Source organism: Excalfactoria chinensis, chromosome 19, assembly GCF_039878825.1.
Source record: "Excalfactoria chinensis isolate bCotChi1 chromosome 19, bCotChi1.hap2, whole genome shotgun sequence".
Classification (NCBI taxonomy): Eukaryota; Metazoa; Chordata; class Aves; order Galliformes; family Phasianidae; genus Excalfactoria; species Excalfactoria chinensis.
Genome location: NC_092843.1, coordinates 5,911,024 through 5,929,956, shown reverse-complemented (window position 1 = coordinate 5,929,956; position 18,933 = coordinate 5,911,024). Strand labels below are relative to the sequence as shown.

Below are 18,933 nucleotides of genomic sequence, written 5' to 3'. Positions count from 1 at the left end.
ACACACCAAAACAGTGCCAGCACCTGCTGCAGGTGCACACACCACCAGTGCTCCCCTTGTGGTCCCATCCAGGATCACACAGCTCCCACTGACTCACATGCACACCAGAGAGCCCCTTCCTGCTGCAGTTTGCTATCTGATCTTAGTGACCTGATCCATCCAACCTTAATAACTCCATGATTCTATGCTAAAGGCTGTGCTGGGTACAAGGCAGGGTCCTGGCTCCACAGCAAGAGGATTTATAGTTGGTAATTCAGGCTGGGCTCCTCCAAGCTGCAGAACCCCTGCAGAGGCTCCAAGATCTAAAAGGAAGGCACCAGGTAAATACAAAGCACATCAAACAAGAAAACCCCACCTTATCAGTCCACCCCTCTCTGCATGCTGCCCAGAGCTACATTACTCATATGCCCCCCGGGCAACAGCATCTCCTCTTCCTCAAGGAGACTCTCCTCCCATTCCAAGGTCTCTCTGCTTCCATGAATCCCAGCCCTATTCCTTCTGCTTCTCGCCCTCCATAGTTTCTACAAAGGCTGATAGCTTCATTTAAACAGACACAACCCCCAGACCAGCAGCTTGCTTCCACTTCTCCATGCTGTTATGTGAGCACCCCTCCTCCTTACAGATGACTGGGCTGCCAGCTGCTCAGTGCAAAATGAGGAAGGTGTTTCCCAGCAGCTCCCGGGCTTTGCTAACAGCCTGATCTCAGAACAGAAGCGTTGAGGCTGAGGATGGAGGTACCCACTTTGGCCCTGCACCTTGTAATTGGTACAGCCTGGATTCATGCTGCTGCAGGGCTGTGGTTGCAAGGGTAGAGGCGTCAGTTCACCTCTCTTCATCAGCACTAAACATGCAGCCTGCTGAGCTGCAAACCCTTTACCACAAAACCATACAGAACCCTACAGAACTGTAGGGGTTAGAAGAGACCTCTGCAGATCACCCACTCCAAGCCCCTGCTAAAGCAGGCTCCCTACAGTAAGCCCTACACAGGTAGGCAATCCAGATTTGATCTTGACTCCAATCCTCTTCTTTTGTTGCTTCCAGAACTCACAACACCCATCGCTTCCCAACAGCTCCTTCCTTCATGAATCTCTCAAAAAATGCTGGAAGTCAGGATTTATTTAGAGAGAAGGCCCCAATGAATCAGTGGAGGTGACTTTAGCTGCCTACCCTTCTGCCACTCAGCAGTTCAGAGCGGTCCAGCGCAAGAGGAGAAAGATATTAATGACAAGGAGGCACCTGCACCACAGGAGCAGCCCTGCCTGCTCTCATTTCCTCTGCTGCCAATAGAAATGTGTTTTACCCACTGCACCGATGTCTCCCTGTAAGGTAATTTTTCTCCCAACGCTCCCAGACCTTCTGCTGGCACTTCCCAGAGCCCTGAAGTCATAAATCTGCTCTTCCAGCAGTTGCTGATGGATCAATAAGAGTCGTTGGACGGCTGTACTTTTAGAAAACAGAACAGATTCATTCCCCTCCATCTCCAGCTGATGGGGAAAAAAAAGCTCATAAAATTAAGAATAATTTAAAAATAAATAAATAAATCCTAGAAAAGCCAAAATTCAGCTTGCAGCAAAAGCAATAACCCCACGGAGCTGGGAACAGTGGAACAACTCCCTCCAACACACAGCTCAGCCTCCAGCAGCACGGGGAGCAATGGGGACAGCTGGGCTAGGGAGGCAGCACCCAGGGAAGGGAGAACTAAGCTGGGCTTCAACTCTTGTGTTAAATGCACGCATCTGCCATGAGTATGGCTGCACGCAGTCCTCATGCCAAGCACTGCAGCAGCTTAAGGATCATGCTTCCTTATTTTCCTACTTCCATGCAGTTGCCTCCCATCCTCCTGCAGAACTCAGAGCTTGGAGCCCTGCTGCTGGCTGCTCCCCGTCCCGCCTGACCCGGTGCAGAATCCCACCCACATTCCACCACATGGAGCAAAGCTGCTCCCCAGCACCAGAAATATTACTGCTGTTCTCCCCACGACAATACATTTGTGCCTTTAACTAATAGCAGGGTTCCCATGGCAACTGCTTGTTTATGACAGAAAAACTCAAGGCAATGGCAAATCCCAGCGTTAGCGAGCGCGAGAGAAATAATGGGTGTATAAAAATAAAACTTCTTCCTGGTGGGCTGGCTCTGCTCCCAGTAGGCACATTCCTGCAGTCCCTCAGTCCTGCAGCAGCAGGCACAGCGGGGACTTCCTGAACACCATCACTTCCCCTGATGAAAGGTTGCATGTGGAGGGACATCACTGCTCCACTCTCCTGGGCTCACTGGGGGACATCATAGAACCATTAAGGTTGGAAAAGACCCCTCAGATCCCCAGGTCCAACCCCAACCACCCCACCATGTACACTGACCATGTCCCCCCAGTGCCACATCCCTGCAGTTCCTGAACACTTCCAGAGATGCCCACCACCTCCCTGGGCAGCTGTGCCACTGCAGCACCACTCTTTCTCCTAATACCCAACCTGACCCTCTCTGGTGCAACGTGAGGCCATTCCTTCTCCTCCTATTGCTGGTTACACAGCTACATCACATCCACATTGAGAAGAAAGCCTGCTCTGCTCATCACAGCCAAAGAGCAGGTTCAAAGGAGGAGTGACATGTACAACCTCCCAGCTTGCGTATCCCAGGGATGAATTACAGCCACCAGTGTCCACTGGACGCCACCCAGAGGACAGACAGCCTAGCAGAGAAGGACAATAAGGGAAGAAAACACCACAAAATAAACCCATAAATCAGTATCATCCCACCCATAAAACAGCAGTCAGCCAAAACTTGGAGCAAGGGGAGAAAGACATCTCAACACTCACACCAAAGCTTACCAAAAGCAACTGTGTTGTCCCCACCTGCACCTGCTGACATTTATGGGAAGGCATTCCCCCAAAACAAGGCTCAGCTACAACCCAGGACAAGTCTGGGCTCAAGATCTTTGACTCGTGGTGTTTTCTTCATCATGTGCGCAGAGAATGCCTCATCAATCAGTTCATTTGCTAAGACAGCCCCTTCCAAGTGTCTCCTGGAGGGAAGCACAACCGCCTATTGTTGATCTAATTTGCCTTTAATTACAAAAGTTACAGTCGGGTTGGGAGTGCTTTCCTAGTTGGAGCCTAAAGAGAAGCCTTGTAAACCTGATCCTCCGGAGTCCTGTCTATTAAAAGGTTATTTCCCCCTGCAACACTGATAAGATTTAGCTTGATGTGGAAGAGTGTGTGCTGCCAGTACACTGGAGAGGTCTTCTCCAACTGAAGGGGTCTAATAGCAAAAGACAGAAGGGGAGACAGGCCAGCCAGATCTGTTAATGCACACCAGCAAGAAAGGAAGAGAAATCAAAGCAGACTGGCAGCAGCTTTAATTCGGCAGCATCCATCCACCGCTGTGCTAATGACCCTGAATGCTCAGCTCCTCTATGCCGTGCTGCTTCCCCCCAGCTGACTCCAGGCACAGCACTGGAGTGGGTGTATGAGCAATGACAGGGCGGACAGATGGAAGCGAGGGGGGGGGAAAGGCCCTACAAGGCAGTGCTGTGAATGGGAACCGATAGGGCAGCGATCCAAGATGCCACATGTGATAAATCGGTCTACTTCAATCAAGGTCTACCTCAAAGAACAAGGATGGGAGTGCTGGAGCTGACAAATTTTCAGGCTCGTCAGTGCTCCGGTCCCAGTCCTGCTAAGTTAAACAACAGCTTTTCCAAGGTGCATATAGAGAATAACTCAGCTGCAAAGCTCAGCCCCCTCCCCAAGGTCCCTACCCTTTGCTGTCCTCAAGGAGCACACAACCAACCTTTGCCCCTGGCCCAGGTGAAGGAGCGTCCCGTCCCCACGCTGCCTGCCTCCAGCACAGCAGCCTCGCTCTGCCAGGGCTGCGAGGGCACCTCACCAGCTCTGCTGCTGCTCTTCAGAGGTGTGATGTACTTGGGCAGCCCTTTGTAGAACCACGCGCCAGACCTCTTCCAGACCTGTTGGAAACAGAGACACAACCAACTCTAAACCAGGATGAACAAGTGCTGTACCGACCGAGCATGCCTGAAAACCCCCAGAACAAGAACACTCAATCTGGCCCTGCAGCAGAAAGTGAGCTGAGAGCTGGACTATAATATTTCCTGTAAGAACGCCCTCTACTCTTCAACTGAGTTTTAATGCGGCTCATGATGAAGAAGCTCTATTAAGTATATTTAATACAGAGCCTGCTGCGAGCCAAGAGGAAGGGGAGAAGATGGTAGCTCAGACAAGGAGAAATGGTCTCCAAAAACCTAATTCTTTTGTGCCTTCCAGCAGTCTAATAATGAGCTAATGAGGCAGCCAGGGCAAAAAGAAGTTAATATTACTATTTCATGCAAGGGTGTAGGAGCCTTGTACTTCTGTTCAGAGCAAAGGAGATCATAAGGGTTTCTACTTCAAGTTCTCAAAGCATTTTATATGTAGCATCACCACGATGGCAGCAGGTACAAATGCAGATATCCCTAATTACAGCAATAAGCTTGCAGCTTGCATTTTAACCACAGGGCTTAATCAAAGCAGAGGGTAGTGACAACACCTGGCGCTCACGAACAGCTCTTTCAACACAGGCACAGAAAGCAGAGCACTGCCATCACCATCTCACTGATGGGAGGAGATCACTCAGCAGACTGCCATCAACACAGAGAGCTAGAATGGTCGGGGTCATGAAAGCAGTGCGCACCCTGAGCAGTGCGGCACTGCAGGAGGATGCGCAGTCCCTGCAGGGCAGTGCTGGGGAGGAAGCAGCCTTTCTTGACAGTTGTTATCCGAACAGACCTTGCAACATCTGTAATTTAATTTGAAGCACTGGAGAGACCTATTATCTCCAGGCAAACTACAATTGCAGCAGAACATAAAACCAATCAGACACAGCGAGGACTGCGGTAAGGAAAGGTTGGTCACCCCCAGGCTTCCCCTATTACCCCCAAAGCAAGCCCAGCTAGAGGAAGAGTTCAGTGATACAACACACCCAGCTCTCATCCAGTAATATAACACAATTCCGTGCATACAGACTCACTTCTAATACTCCGCTCTCATTACAGCAGTACTGAAGTTGTTTTCAGATCAGCTCTAAAACAGCTGCAGCTTTAAGGAGATGCTCTCCCCTGCAGTAACTCAGCACATTGCTCCCCTCAGGTTTCCAGCCCCCTCAGCCCCCCCCCCCCCCCCATAATAACACACGTTTCCAGTGTTGTTCTGCACTTGGGCACGCAGGTTGGGTTCAGCCTGCATCCATCACAACGAATCGATGCTGCTGACTGCTCGTGATGCTCGTTTCATTGATTGCCAGAGTGGCCCAACAGCAAAGCTCCTACTTGATTTTAAATTAATACATCTATAACGGTGCTTCAGAGTCCTGTTTATTAGCAGGTTTGCTCTTTGCAAAGAGAAGAGTTTTGCTCTCACCAGTCCTTGACAGAACAAAGATGTGCATCAGTGCCACCCCAGCCCAGGACACAGAAGCCCGGAGCACAGAGGATCTTACACATGGTGGCTCAGGAGCAATCCTGCTGCTTCCCAGCCAAGCACAACAGAAATCCATGCTAAATATCGACTGCCTTCAGGCTGCTGTCCTTCTGCCTCCCCTGATGCCTCATCCACCCAAAAACAAAGTGTGGGGAAAAGGAACTGCTTAAGCAAGAGATCCTCTTTGCATTGCTTTGAGCGATTTAACAGCCATGACGAGACTGGAGAGCTCAATGAGTTTTGTGACCCCAACAACACCCCCATCACAGCTGCACCGATCCACCAGCACAGCCACAGGATGAGGCTGCATGCTGGCACTCAGCAGCAGATGCACACTTTATCCAGCATGCTCAGCACAGCCGGCAAATGGAAAATCACCGGGTCCTGCTGACACCCCACTCAGGGCTCTGCAGAACTCTGCCTTCCCCTCACCCCCTCTGAACATGAGGGCACTGAATGAGCTCCCAGCCAGGCCCAGCCTTCGGGCTGCTGTACACCACAGAATCATTAAGGTTGGAAAAGACCTCTACGATCACCCAGTCCAACCAGCAACCCAACCCCACCGTGCCCACAAACAACACCCCCAGCTCTGCAGCCCCCATCATGCAAGAGGGAAGCCGCTGCTGTGAGTTCCTATGGGCTCTGTCAGCAGAACAAAGCACACCTGCAGCCCAGGAGGACATCGTTGCCATTGCCCTCACGCAGCACATCCCACCCGCCCGCTGCCACGGCTCCGGCACGCAGCAAACCGCTGGCAGGGAGAAAGAGAGCGCGCTCCTCAGCCTCGTTATTTGCATTCATCTGCTTTTCCATAACACAGAGCTTTCCAATTACATTATTTACAGCAATCTGTTGTCAACTCCCACATTCGGCACTTGAGGATGAAGAAAATTAAAAGGAGCTGCAATTGTTTGGAGCTTTGTTTCTGGAATAGCAGAACGCATTTCACCTCCGACCCCAACGCTCCTTCAGCAGCAATGCCTGCCATCCTACAATCATTTATCACTCCTCTCTCAATCACAGTCTGTTCCCCCCCCCCCCCCCCCCAATGGTTCTGTTCTAAGGACACTATTTTGAGTCGACCCACTTGCTGCCACCCCCCCAAAATAACACAGCAGGCTACTGCTGAGCCCTCTGAATTGCAAACAGGTGCACATCCATTCCATCCACAGCCACCCGAAATAAACACTCCCCTCCATCAGCACAGTGCTTGGTCATGCCAGGCAGGCATAACCCCGAGCTAAGTTACTTTATGATGTTCAAAGTGTACATGGGAAAAGGGAAACCTGGGGGCAAAAGGGGAGTTGACGGCTCCTTGTTCCAACACAGCAATCTTTCCTTTCCTCTGCACGGTTTATTCTGATAAACCCAGAGATGCAGCCAGCCATGAAAATGTCATTTAGCAAAGGAGAAGGAATTAAAGGGAAAATGAAGCACGGGGGCAAATTAGAACTTGAGCAGGTCCCGAGAGCTGATGCGTCCCTTCATGTTTGATGGGGTTTAAAATAAGCCATCTCCCCCCACCCTACTTTAACTGTTTTCATTATCACTACAATTTTGGATGCGTCGATTCAAATGTAAATGTGTACGAACGCTTCCAAGAGGGTTTTAATTACGATGATAGCATCGCTAATTATGGATATGAAAAAAGAAAAAAGCCATATATGAAGCGATGGTTCAGCGAGGTGCTGTGCACAGCCTGCTGCTATCAGCCAAAACATGCAGCAGCCAATGCATGCCCAACCCTCTGCATTCGGTCTCCAGAAAGGCAATGTAAGGTGCAAAGCCAAGAAAGGCGATGCAGTACACAGGGAAGGTTCTATTCCTTCCAAAGCAGACTTCAAATGGAAGGAATTTGCTTCTCTTCCCTCATTCGCATAAGCAATAAAACATAAGCTATGGAGGCAACAGCTCTGCCACACTCAGAGGATGCTGTGAAAGAAAATGCCCACAGAGCCCTAGTAGATCAAGAGGGTTTTTTCAATGGATGCTTCTGTAGACACTTGGACAAGCATCTCTCCCATAGGCTGCCCCTGGCTTAGCCATGACTGTCTTATTTCAGAGGAATCTGCTGCCCCTGGGGACGTTCCCTTTGCCAGAAGGCTCTGCCAGGTCCCAGCATGGTGTCAATGCAGTGCTTTCCCTCTACATGCACACATCACACCGGGCAGCCCCAGTGCTACCCAGCACAATGTTTCCCTTCTGGATGACTGGGATGCGGGCAGCGAGCAGAATCCATTCATCACCTCCACTCAGAAAATCAGACAGTGTCAGAGCAACTCAGCTCTCCCTGCTATGCAGCACAGCATTCCCAGTGGAGGTTTTCAAGGAAACAAAGCAGCAAAGAACACTTTGGAGCTGCCGAGGCCGGGATTCCCAATGGGATCTGTGGGCACCGAGCACTTGACTCCCACTGAAAAACTGATGTAAACAACAGCCTGTTACTTTAGTCTTCATTTTGACCCCAGCTAAACACTGATGGTTTAAATCACAACTGAAGCCAGCACAGATTTTGTCCACACAATGAAGGAGCGAAGCAAATTACCGTGTCACTCCATTTTCACCAGCTTAAGCCAAGCCTACAGGGATAAATAACAACAAGGAAGATGGAGGGATGAGAGCTGAATGCTCTGGCTGTTAGCTCATGTATGTGAATGCCCAATACCACAACCCTGCCTGCAGATTCTGACTTGTTCCAGGAGGATCAGCCCCCCACATTTGGTCACCAGAAAGGCAATGCAAGGTGCAAAGCCAAGGAAGGCAATGCAATGCAGAGGGAGGGAAGGAAGAAGGGCCACAACCTGCTCCCTCGGTGCATGGCAGGGGCTGAAGGGACAGCTGTAGTCCAAGTGGTGGGATCACCTATCTCAGAAGGGTAACAATGGCTTGCTACTGCATCACACAACCCCAGGTGCTTTTATGGGCTCCTGTCTGGATCCCAGGAAACAAAACTGGGCCAATTCAAAGGCCAGACAGAAACAAGACTGTGTGATCCCAAAAAGCAGGTGTCCATCTGCACTCGTTGATGGCAAATATAACCTTTAGCAATGAGCGTGGCCAAATGGGTTTGGTCCAGAGCAGATGGCAACACAAGACAGATCCAGATCACAGCGACAGACAGTGACAAGGAACTGGTGGTGAACATAAAGCTCAGGAGTAACCTGGTTATTCTGCATGGACTCTGTCCTATCGTGGCACCCAAAATGGCTTCAGGGACAAGCCAGGCCACTGCAAAGAGGGAAGGAGACAGACCTGAACTGACCTTTGAAGGACTCAGAAAAAGACAGACGAAGCTGAGGGCTGTGAGGTAAGATGTGGGTATGTTTGAGCCCGTCTCAGGGGGAAAGTTCCATCCATTTTCATTAGAGAAGTGCTCTGGCCAGATCTCTGAAGGTTACAGTACCCTGACACGGCCACACATTACACTGGATAATGTTCTCTGTCTGTGGCTGCTCATTATTTTTATAAGAAAGTGGAACAAAAGAGAAAGAAAGAAAGAAAAAGCAATTAAACATTTGGGGAGTGAGGAAAAAAAAAAAAGTACAAAAAGAAGAAATGAAGTAACTTTCAGTTCCATCCCCAGCACAACATGGAAACTGCCCTGACCTGCCACACTTCAGAATGGCCATCTGGATTGCACAACATCTGGATGAGTCAGTTCATTAAGCAATTAGCAGCACCCAGGGAGCAGGATGCCCTCTGTATGCCCCAGCAACCAAAGGTGGGCACAGCCCTCATCCTACCTGCACAGCAGCTTTCCAGGTGCTCCCACACAGATCATCTCCTCCTGTTTAAAACCCGAGCTCTGCTGCGCTCCCACAACTCCTACAGAAACATTCTCTGTCTCAAACACCTGCAGAAATGATCTCACTGCACTTCAGAAACAGATGGGACTGGGTGGATGCTGAAGGACCAGGAGGGGAAAATCCTTCTGTTATCACCAAATGACAGAGAAGCGAGCCCTGGGGCTGGATGGAAGAGGAGGGTGAGGCAGGCCATTACTTTTGGCAGTGCAAACTCAAGGATGAAGGATATAGAAATGCAGAGACCTGCATTAGAATTCTCACACAGTGGCAATAGGATTTTTACAGGCGGAGTTGGGGGGGGGGGGGGAGACAGAGCTAAAAGCTGCAGTTGAGTTATTTTTAGAGGGACAAATATTACAGCTACACTATAGATCTCTCCAGATGTACTAAAGAACCAACATTAGCCAGGTTTATTTGCATGGAGACAGAAGGAAAACAGGAAACTCCACAAAGCAACACACGGGGCAGGGGACAGTGCATTTATTGTCCCCATCCCATCACAAAGCTGTCACCACCACGTGCATGGCCTGAGTCCAAAGGCCCCATCCAAACCTCCGTCCCAGTGCAGCCCCATGCTCTCTCAGCACACTGCTGCATTTTACCTCTCTCTGTTCGCTGCAGATCTTGCACAGCCAAAGGGGACGTTTCTGGGCTCCAAAGGTTTCGATGCCACATTTGGTGCAAACTTTCTGAAAGAAGGGGGGGGGGGAAAAAGGTGGTGTAAGTGACTGCCCATATCCATACAGCCTTCAGCAGAGGAAGGCTGAGAAGCACCTGCCCCACCAGACCCGTTCTAATACGTTCCTTAAAGTAAATAAACACTGTACAGTTCTCTTATTTATCCTGGATAAGAGCATCTAAAGAGATGCTTCATGTCAATAGAGGTGCAAGACAAAGGCGAACCTACAGCACAGCCCTTGGCTGCGGGTGAGAAGAGAACCAACAGCACAGATCAACCCTCACAACCTATAGACACTCCCAGGGCCTTTGCTTTTTTATTCCTCCAAATCCTAAAGCCCAGTCGCTGTGGTGAGGAAAGCAGCTGCAACCAAGCACAAAACGAGCACAAGTTTGTGCCAAACCATAAATCCTCTCCACCCTTCCCTACGTACAGCCTGAAACCCCCCAGCTTCCCCTTGGTTTCAGCAGCTTGGCAGTATTGATTTGTGGCTGCCGAGGCAGCGGGCACGGATACAGACTGCCTGAGTAGAATGCTTGATAGCAGCACATGGCAGCTTATTGCTGCACGAGGGAACTTTCACGTCTCCACCGGTATTAAGAGCCGTTTACAACCCCAATCACTTCATATCATATAATGAAGCGGATGTGTATCAGGCTTGGCTTACAGCGGGGTGAGGAACGGGATGAATTCTTTGATCCTCACAGAGGAAAAGCTGCTCGCAGCCTAGAGAGCAAAGGCTGGCTTAGGGAGATCCAATGGCAGAGGAATACGGGGCAGCCTAAGTTCTTTGGTGCGTGGATATTCAACATGGTGCTGCCCGAGCCAACGAGTGCAGGCTGCAAGTGGTACTGCAACTATCAGGCACCTTCACAGCTACCCCAAATTCTCCTTTTTTCCAATCAAAATCTGAGGGAGCACCTCAGCCATAAATACCCAACAGATCCCAAACCCTGCACATATAGGACATTCAAACGCTCCCTCTAGTGGGAGCTTCCAAGTGCTTTTATTCCCAGCCATAAATATTGGAGCCTCCCTTCCCTGCAGCCAGGCTGGAAAACTGAGTGTCACCCACAGCCTCAGAAGACATAAAAACCAAGGGCACTAAATACAGCCTTATTCCTAATTAAACACAAGATAAAGCACTTTCTTCTCCTACTTCTTTTACATGTGGTCCTGATGCCCTCCGCATGGTAAACTGCACATTATGCTCTAACTACTGCTAGCGTTAACATGTCTGTGTTAGCAAGCATCTTTGTCTTGCCATAACGCATTTATTCCCAAGGTAATAAAAAACCAATATTAAAATCGTTCTTCATTTTGACCTATAAAAGCTGAAGCAGGAAGTGGCACTCAGAAAATCCATCAGGCAACAAGAGCTATAGAGCCCCTGTTCAGCAGAAGGGATTCATGGAAGATAAGTCCTCTGCTGCATCTCAGATGTATCGTTACAGCAGTCCCTGTCATTGGGCTAAATGGGTTGCAATGACTTTCCAATGAGATGGTAACAGAGCAAAGCTAGCAAGAAAAATACCAACTTATAAAATTCACTGCTTATAGTGCTAAAAGTGCATCGGTGATTGATATTGCTGGGCTGGGGATGAGCTTTAAGTACCAGCCTGCTCTGCGTGCTCTGCTGAAGGATGGGCTGCTGTGGGCTGACACCAAAGCAGAAAGGGGACGAGCCCAGGGCACCCTGCTGCTTTTGCCTCCATGCATCAGTGCACAGAGCTCACAGGGCAGAGGTTAGCAAGTGCTGCAGCAACATGACCTAGCTGGCTTCAGGTGAGAGCAGAACGGCCACGGGAAGGAGGCAGGAATACAGCACATCCTGTTATTCTGCATGCTTGAAAAGCAGGAAGCAGCCAGCCGCCTCCTGTCTGCCCAGCAGCCCTTTATTCTCCCCAGGCACGTCTGCACAGAGCCCACGCTCCTCTCCAAGAGCTGTCCTGAAGATCCCCTTTATGCCAGACCCTTTGCTCTCCAGTACCTTTCTGCTGCTTCCTTTCCCAGCCCTTCCTATAGTATCTGCTTTCCTCCCAGCTGAGGACCCAGGGGGTCACAACTGGGCGTTTACCACTGCCTTATCCTGTGCATAACCCCAACCTCAGCCACTTCTGAAAGCAGGAGCCAGCAGACTCAGTCCAGCAAAGGCAGCATGTATGGAGAGATGCTGGCACCTTGCAGGAGCTTCTCCATCACAGCTGCCCTCCCAGCATGTGCCACTGCATGGCACAGGAACAAGATATACTCAGAGCATCCACAGACTGTCTCAGTGATGAGGTGAGTGGCATAAGCGAGAGTTCCCCTAGCTGTAGTTCCCCAGGGACCCACAGAGTGCCCTCACCACACTGAGGCAAAGCCACTTACAGAGACATCTCCCCTGGCAAAGATGGCCTTGGAGTGCTGGAGGAGCAGCCTCCCAGCAGAGGGAGGATCAGGTGGTTGCCTTGGAGATCACCATCTCCACAGCAGTGAAGCTTAACCCCTGCTTGTCTGGGATCCCAGGCAGCAGTGCACATCCTGCAGGGGGTGGGGAACACAGTGGTTTCCTCTGCATGCTGATTCTCCAGCATCTGTACAGCCTTCCCACCACCATCACACCCAGCAATTCAGGTGTCAGGGTCAGAAACTTCACACTAGTTTAGGACACGAATCACAGAATCATGAAGGTTGTAAAAGACCTCTCAGATCCCCACGTCCAACCCCCACCCATCCCCACTAACCATGTCCCTATGGGCCACATCTCCCCCTTTCATAGGTCAGGCACTCCAGGATCACGAGCAACGAGGTAAGCAGAGAAGACCCTACAGCTTGACAGCACCAGCCCGGTTACACAGGACTATGATAACCCCACAGGGCGATCCATCTATCCACCTTCACAGAGCCCTGTTGGGTCCAGGCAGGATCCCCTGTGAGCAAACCCACCTTTTTGCAATCCTGGCAGAAAACTGATGTGCTCCCCAGCAGCCCGAGCAGCTCACTGCACAGCAAGCACTGCGACAGGCCGTTCCCCATCGCGTTCTTCCTCATGTTCTCCAGCCGTTCCACCAGGCGCCTGCAGGGAACAAAGCCAAGCGGAGGTGATTCCAGATCTACAGGAAGAAAGCATGAAAAGAACCTGCGGGTATGTGCCCCACTCAGCCTCCCCTGTGCAACTTCGGGCCTTTGGCTGGGACTGAACGTGCTTTCTCTTCAGTCTCTGTGCTCAATTGTTTCCTCAGGCTCGTTATTAGGGAGTATTTTGTCTTTGGATGAGTGGTGCTGCAGTGGCACAGCTGCTCGGGGAGGTGGAGGAGTGCCCAGCCCTGGAGGTGTTCAGGAGCTGCGGGGATGGGGAAGGTGGTCAGTGGGCACGATGGAGCGGGGCTGGATTTGGGGATCTGAGAAGTCTTTCCCAGCCTGAATGATTCTATGAGCTGGATCTTGGTCTCCCTGCTTTAGGCTGACTGCAGACCCAGCTGAGGCCAGATCTCCAGCAGGACTGAGAGTAAATAGAAATCTACAGCAGCAAAAAAGGGGAAGGGTGCCAGTAAATGAAATAATTCAAGCTAACAAACCCCTTCCAGAGAACTCAGCCAAGTAGAACACAAACCCATTCACTGCTCCAGGCAAAATCCCACAGGGCTGCTGCTGCAGGCAAGGGAAAACCTGAGCGTGCTGCCAGGGACGGAGCCGTGCTGTCCACCAGCAGTGATGCAGCTGCACAGCTCTGCATTTCCCTGAGCACGTTCCACAGCCACTGCCCCAGCACAGGCACTGGGTCAGTGGCTGCAACCACAGCAAGCCCCAAGGCTCCAGGAAGGCAAGGGAAACCATCTCCCATCCTTGCCAGTGTTCACTGCCTCCAAACAAGCAACATGGCAGGGGGAAAATGAGCTGAAGGGATGCTCTGAGAGCTGAAGGCTGAGCTCAGGCAATGGGAGAGCTGCACCTCCATCTGCATTGTTCCCATAGGGAAGGAACAAGCAAGCGTACCCGATGCGCTGCTGCTCCACAACGTCCAGCTTCTCTGCCTTGCGGATGACTTCCAGAATGACCTCAAGCTCCTGTGGGCTCAGAGCCTGCATCTTCCTCTGCTTCTCTGTCTGGAACGTGTGCACCGACCAGCCTGTCTGGAGCCTGTGGGGTGGGATGGACAGAGAAACTGAGCTGTGAAAGCAAAACCCTGCCGTGCCAAGCCATGCCCACCAACCACGCCATGCCCACCAACCACATCCCTGAGTGCCACATCTCCACAGTCCTTGAACACCCCCAGGGATGGTGGCTTTCCCCTTCCCTGGGCAGCTGTGCCACAGCAGCACTGCTCCTTCAGAGAAGAAATCTGCCTGATTCCCAGCCTGTCTTTGCAGGGATGGACACTGAAAACCACAAACGCCCTCAGCAGACTGCAGCACACAAGGACTACCTGCACTGTCTTCCTTCCAGCGTCTGAAGCCTTTAGGAACTTCCCTCCATGCCTCTGTACAAAGCTGACATTTCTCCTTGGCTCGCTCGGAGCTCTCACAGCTCAATTAATGACTGTTTAGTAGGAGTTTAGAGGTCACCAGCTAAAGTCAGGGCTGCTGGCAGAACTATGGCACTATCAGGCCTGGCTGTTGTAATGAGGCACTCAGGTGGAGGCAGAAGCACTCAGACAGAGTGGAACAACCCGTAATTTCCCAGCAGCTGACCCCAGGGCTCAGCCAGGTGCAGTAGTAGCACCAGAGAAGCAAAGCATCCGAGAAAGAAAGGCAATTCTGGCGCTTGACTCATCTCCATCTTTAGGTTACACAGTCATTTAACTTCAGAGGGAAATGAGATCAAGCGACAAGATCCTAAAACAAAAGAGCTCTGGGGGGGATGCTACCAGCAATACAGAGGGTGTATATTGTATATATACAGCTGCAGAAGTGCTGCTCTTCCCTTCAGTCGGCTGGGACTCACTTGGCACGCAGAGCCAGCTGCCGGTCATTGGGGCACACCCAGGGACCCGTCCCACTGCCAAAAATGGTGTCGGCCATGGCACACCTGGAAGGAGGAAAAGCAGCGTGAAGCACAGCCCGTCCCAAAGCGACATCTCAGAGGCGACCCGCCGGCGTCACGCACCCGCAGACAGCAATAAAAGCATGCCATCATCGCCGTGAAATACACGCCAATAAATAGCTCCTAACGCTGCGCCGAAGACAAAGCTGGGAGCTGAGGTTTTATAGCGCTCTGCAAAAGGCCACGGGGCTGTCAAGATCTGCTGCCATTTTTCATTTCAAAGCTAGAGAAAAGTGGTGTTTGCTACAATCTCTGCCCCGTCACCTCCGGAGCCCCAGCACTGCAGCAGCTCTGAAGGACAGGAGGACGCAGCGGCTGCTGGGTTTTCACCTCTTAATGGGGGTAACAAACAAAAGCCCACACGATAATCAGCACAAACAGTGGCAAGTCGCTCCCTATTCGTTAAAGCTGCCGCTGTTAAGAGCTGGATATTTATAACACAGCCCACAATAGCAGCTTGTTTGCATGTGCTGGAGGCAGCACCTCTCCCAGCAGCGCTCCTCCTGAGGTCACACCAGCACCCAGAAGGGCAGCCAGCAGATTTTAGCAGAGGCTCCGCGAGGCACCGAGCCTTCCTCCAGCTGGATCTGCTCCTTAATGCGTGCATTTCCAGCTATTAATACTTACCTTCCCCAGAACAGACACATGCCAGCTTTGTAACCGTACCTGCTGAGCAGAGATAACGCGCTTAATGCTGTTTGGCAAACAACACATCAGATCCAACAGCAGCGAGTCCCACCACCTGCCAACCGTGCTGCAATTCCCAAGAAAACACATGTTCCAGCCTCAATTCACAGCACACTCACCCAGCACTGTGGCTCTGCGCCTGCACCCACGCCTGCTGCTGACACCGAGCTGCCGTGCCAGGCACAGAGCCCCGCAGCACACACAGCCTTGGCCCTTTTATAGCAGCAGCAGCTCGTGCAGATCGATCCAGCCCTGCGCTGCAATCAGGCACAGAGCACTGACCTGGGCTGCAAAGCCCACGGTGCAGCCCATCCTGAAGGGTCAGCCCTAGATCACAGAAGGGACCTTTAAAGCCCTCTGGTCCAACTCACTGTAAGGTGCAGGGACACCCGTAGCTCCATCAGGAGCTCAGAGCTGCTCCAGCCCAGCCTGCCCTCCCGCTCAGGCACACGTGGAGCAAAGCACAGCCCATGCATCACAGTGCCCAGCACCTGGGGGTGCCCATCTGGAAGTCAGCCCCAGGATGGGCACTTTGCTTTGCCAGCAGCTGCACAGACAGGGTGAGAAACAGCTGAATGCATCCCACCCTGCTCTGCAGAGCTTTATCTGCTCCAGCGGGGCTGAAGGCAAGTCAAAACATTGCAGATGGCTCTGCACTTTACTTCTGCAAGATGCCCAGTTGGATGCAAGTGTCTCAGTGGAGGAAATAAGAACGTCGTAGTACTGCAGGCTCTGCTGGGTGGGAACAGGAACGGTAACAGGGCTGGAAAGAAAGGAACACACACGGCCACAGGGCTGATGATACCAGAATGGGGACAGCACAGAGCATCCTCCCTCTTATCTCCATCCAGGACACAGAGTGCAGCACAATCAGCCTAATCAGAAACACCGATAGCAGAACCAAGCTGGGCTGGGGAGTCATCTCCACAGCCTGCAAGGGAGTCCTTTCCTTCCCATCATCCTCTGACCTGCTGAACAGCCCTCCACCTGTTTGCTGCTTTCCCTATGATGGAAGAAATCAGGCGGAACAAATCCTCATTAAAGCTGTGTGCACCTGGCTGTGCTCAGCAGTGAGCTGGCAGCACTGGGGGGGGGATGTAGAACCACAAAGCTCTGCAGCTCCAATGGAGAGCAGAGGGGAAGCAGCAGGGCTGTGCTGGTGACAACCCTGCAATGTGGAACCGGGGGTCCCTTCCTGCTGGGCAACCCTGAGGATGCTCCAGGTTTGCATCTTCCGCCTCAAACAGTGACTACAACACGGCTAAAGCTGAAAGGTTTTGCTGACATTGAGCTGCCTGCAGGTGCCCACAAAGCATGAACTCCTCACAGCCTTGCAAACACCACAACACCCTCCACAGACCCATCAAGAGCTCCCCAGCCAGCTTTCACAGCCTGGTTATTTCAGCTAAGCAGCTCCCAATCTGTTTTAATTTGTTTTTATAGGAAATTAATTAGGCAATTATTTTTTCTTTCTTTTAAATACTTTAAAACGAAACGAAAAACGAAGCAGTCACACAGAGCTGAGCTCCTGCACCCCTGCGGCCTTAATTACCTCTCCTGCTCCGAGCTCATGGCCTCCCCCAGGACCACCACACACATCGGTGCCATCCCAGCCCCGTGTCCCTTCCAGCCACTCCCTCAGAGACGTGCTGTAATTACTCTCTGCTCTGGCACCAGACCCCATTATCCCCATAACCTTAGCAACTGAGTGAGTGTTCGCCTCCCGTTGCTATGACAGAGGAGAAATGAGGGAGATAAGGGCACCGGGCCGGGCTCCATTGGTGCAGGAAGGCTCCTTGGTTGGCCATGGAGGCTGTCTGAAGGCAACAAGTGGTGTGACTGTGCCCAAACAAGTACCTCAATCAGGGGCTTTGCTGCTCATACAGTCACAGAACCGTGGAATCATTAAGGCTGGAAAAGAACTCTCAGACCCCCAAGTCCAACTCCCCCCTGACCATGCACACTGACCACGTCCCCACGGCTCTGGGACACCAACAAACAGAGCACGTGGGGAATAAAACAGAAGGTTCCCATGCCCCACAGCTGGCTCCCCGGGCACAGCAGCAATGGCAGAAGCCCAAATGCATTAAGACGGTGCTTATTAAAGACATTACAAAGCAAAACGCCCTGCAGGTCCATGCCAGTCCTGGGAGGGAGAAGATAAAATCAGCTCTACAGGAAAAGCAGCACGCGGTACCAACGTGCCTGTATTAATGAGAGGCGCCCATTAACGTGGCTGCTTGATATATGGTGAGCCACAAAGAAGCAGGCTCTGTCCAAGCAGATCTGCTCACCCCGAAGCCAGCAGAGCAGGGGAGGGCAGCCAGCACCGCTCCTGCCAAGGTGGGTCTGTACCCATCCAGCCTCTGCCCTGCAGGTGCTCTGCTGGGTGCATAATTCATGCTGCTCAGCAATTTGAGTCACGTCCTGGAGCAGGCTGACCTGGCACAGGGCTCCGAGAAGCAAATTAGCATCTAAACGGCCAATTAGAGAAACTAATTTCTCTATGCTGATGCACTCAGCCCCAGCTCGGGAGGCCTGGGCAGAACCCGCAGCTCCAGCCTCGACTTTCTTAGAAAGAACTGGACGCAGACAGGAAAGGCAGCGCCAAGGGACCGTGTGCCATCCCAGCGGTGACCCCGCACGAACCAGGAACTGCCCCGCCAGCCGCTGCCCGCGAGCTCTGCCGCTGGGGAAACGCCACCTGAGCATCCCCGAGGTCACACATCCCCGCCGGATTCGGCCGCTGGAAACTCCCGGCCGCCGCCGGGGAGAACGGGAGGGAACCGCGGACTTTGACCCAGCGCTGGGGATGCGCGCAGACCCAACGCCCCGGGACGGGCACAGCGCAGCACCCAGAGGAGCAGCACCGGGACACGGCCCGCACATTGCCGTCCCCGAAGCCCAGCGCCTGACGGGGAGCGCTGCCTTTACCCCGCACCTCTCGCCCATTCCCCAGCCCTCCGCCGCTCCCTCCCGGTCCCCGTGCACGTCACCCGGCCGCGCTGCAGGCGCACTTGGCAGCAGCCGACGGGACACCCTCCCGCCCTCGGAGCCTCCTCCCAGCAGTAGCACGGGGACCGGCACCCCGCCCATTCCCCGCGAGGCTCCGCCCGAAGTCCCGCTCCCAACGCCGGACTCAGCCCCACCACCCGCAACTCCGGCCCCTCCCGGAGCCTCCGTCCGTCTGTCCGTCCGTCCGTCCCCGTTGGGGTGCAGCACAGACGGAACGCACCTGCACCGCTCCGTGCCGCGCCGCTCCGCTCCG

General features: G+C 52.4%; 1 protein-coding gene across 8 annotated transcripts in view; it reads right to left on the bottom strand.

Moving 5' to 3' along the window:
- The window catches only part of RPH3AL (rabphilin 3A like (without C2 domains)), a 24,833-nt gene extending 5,900 nt beyond the window's left edge, over positions 1–18,933 (bottom strand). Inside the window, exons 1-6 of one of the 8 annotated variants that reach the window (XM_072353183.1) lie at positions 18,901–18,933; positions 14,880–14,963; positions 13,932–14,075; positions 12,882–13,011; positions 9,877–9,963; positions 3,787–3,961 (exon numbers count right to left, since the gene is read on the bottom strand). In XM_072353183.1, coding sequence (XP_072209284.1) covers positions 3,787–3,961; positions 9,877–9,963; positions 12,882–13,011; positions 13,932–14,075; positions 14,880–14,956 — 613 coding nt within the window. In that variant the 5' untranslated portion in view covers positions 14,957–14,963; positions 18,901–18,933. Of the gene's footprint in view, positions 1–3,786; positions 3,962–9,876; positions 9,964–12,881; positions 13,012–13,931; positions 14,076–14,879; positions 14,964–15,644; positions 15,816–18,661; positions 18,744–18,814; positions 18,874–18,900 lie in introns of those variants that run through there. The other 7 variants (XM_072353187.1, XM_072353184.1, XM_072353186.1 and 4 more) reach the window with 7 other exon arrangements.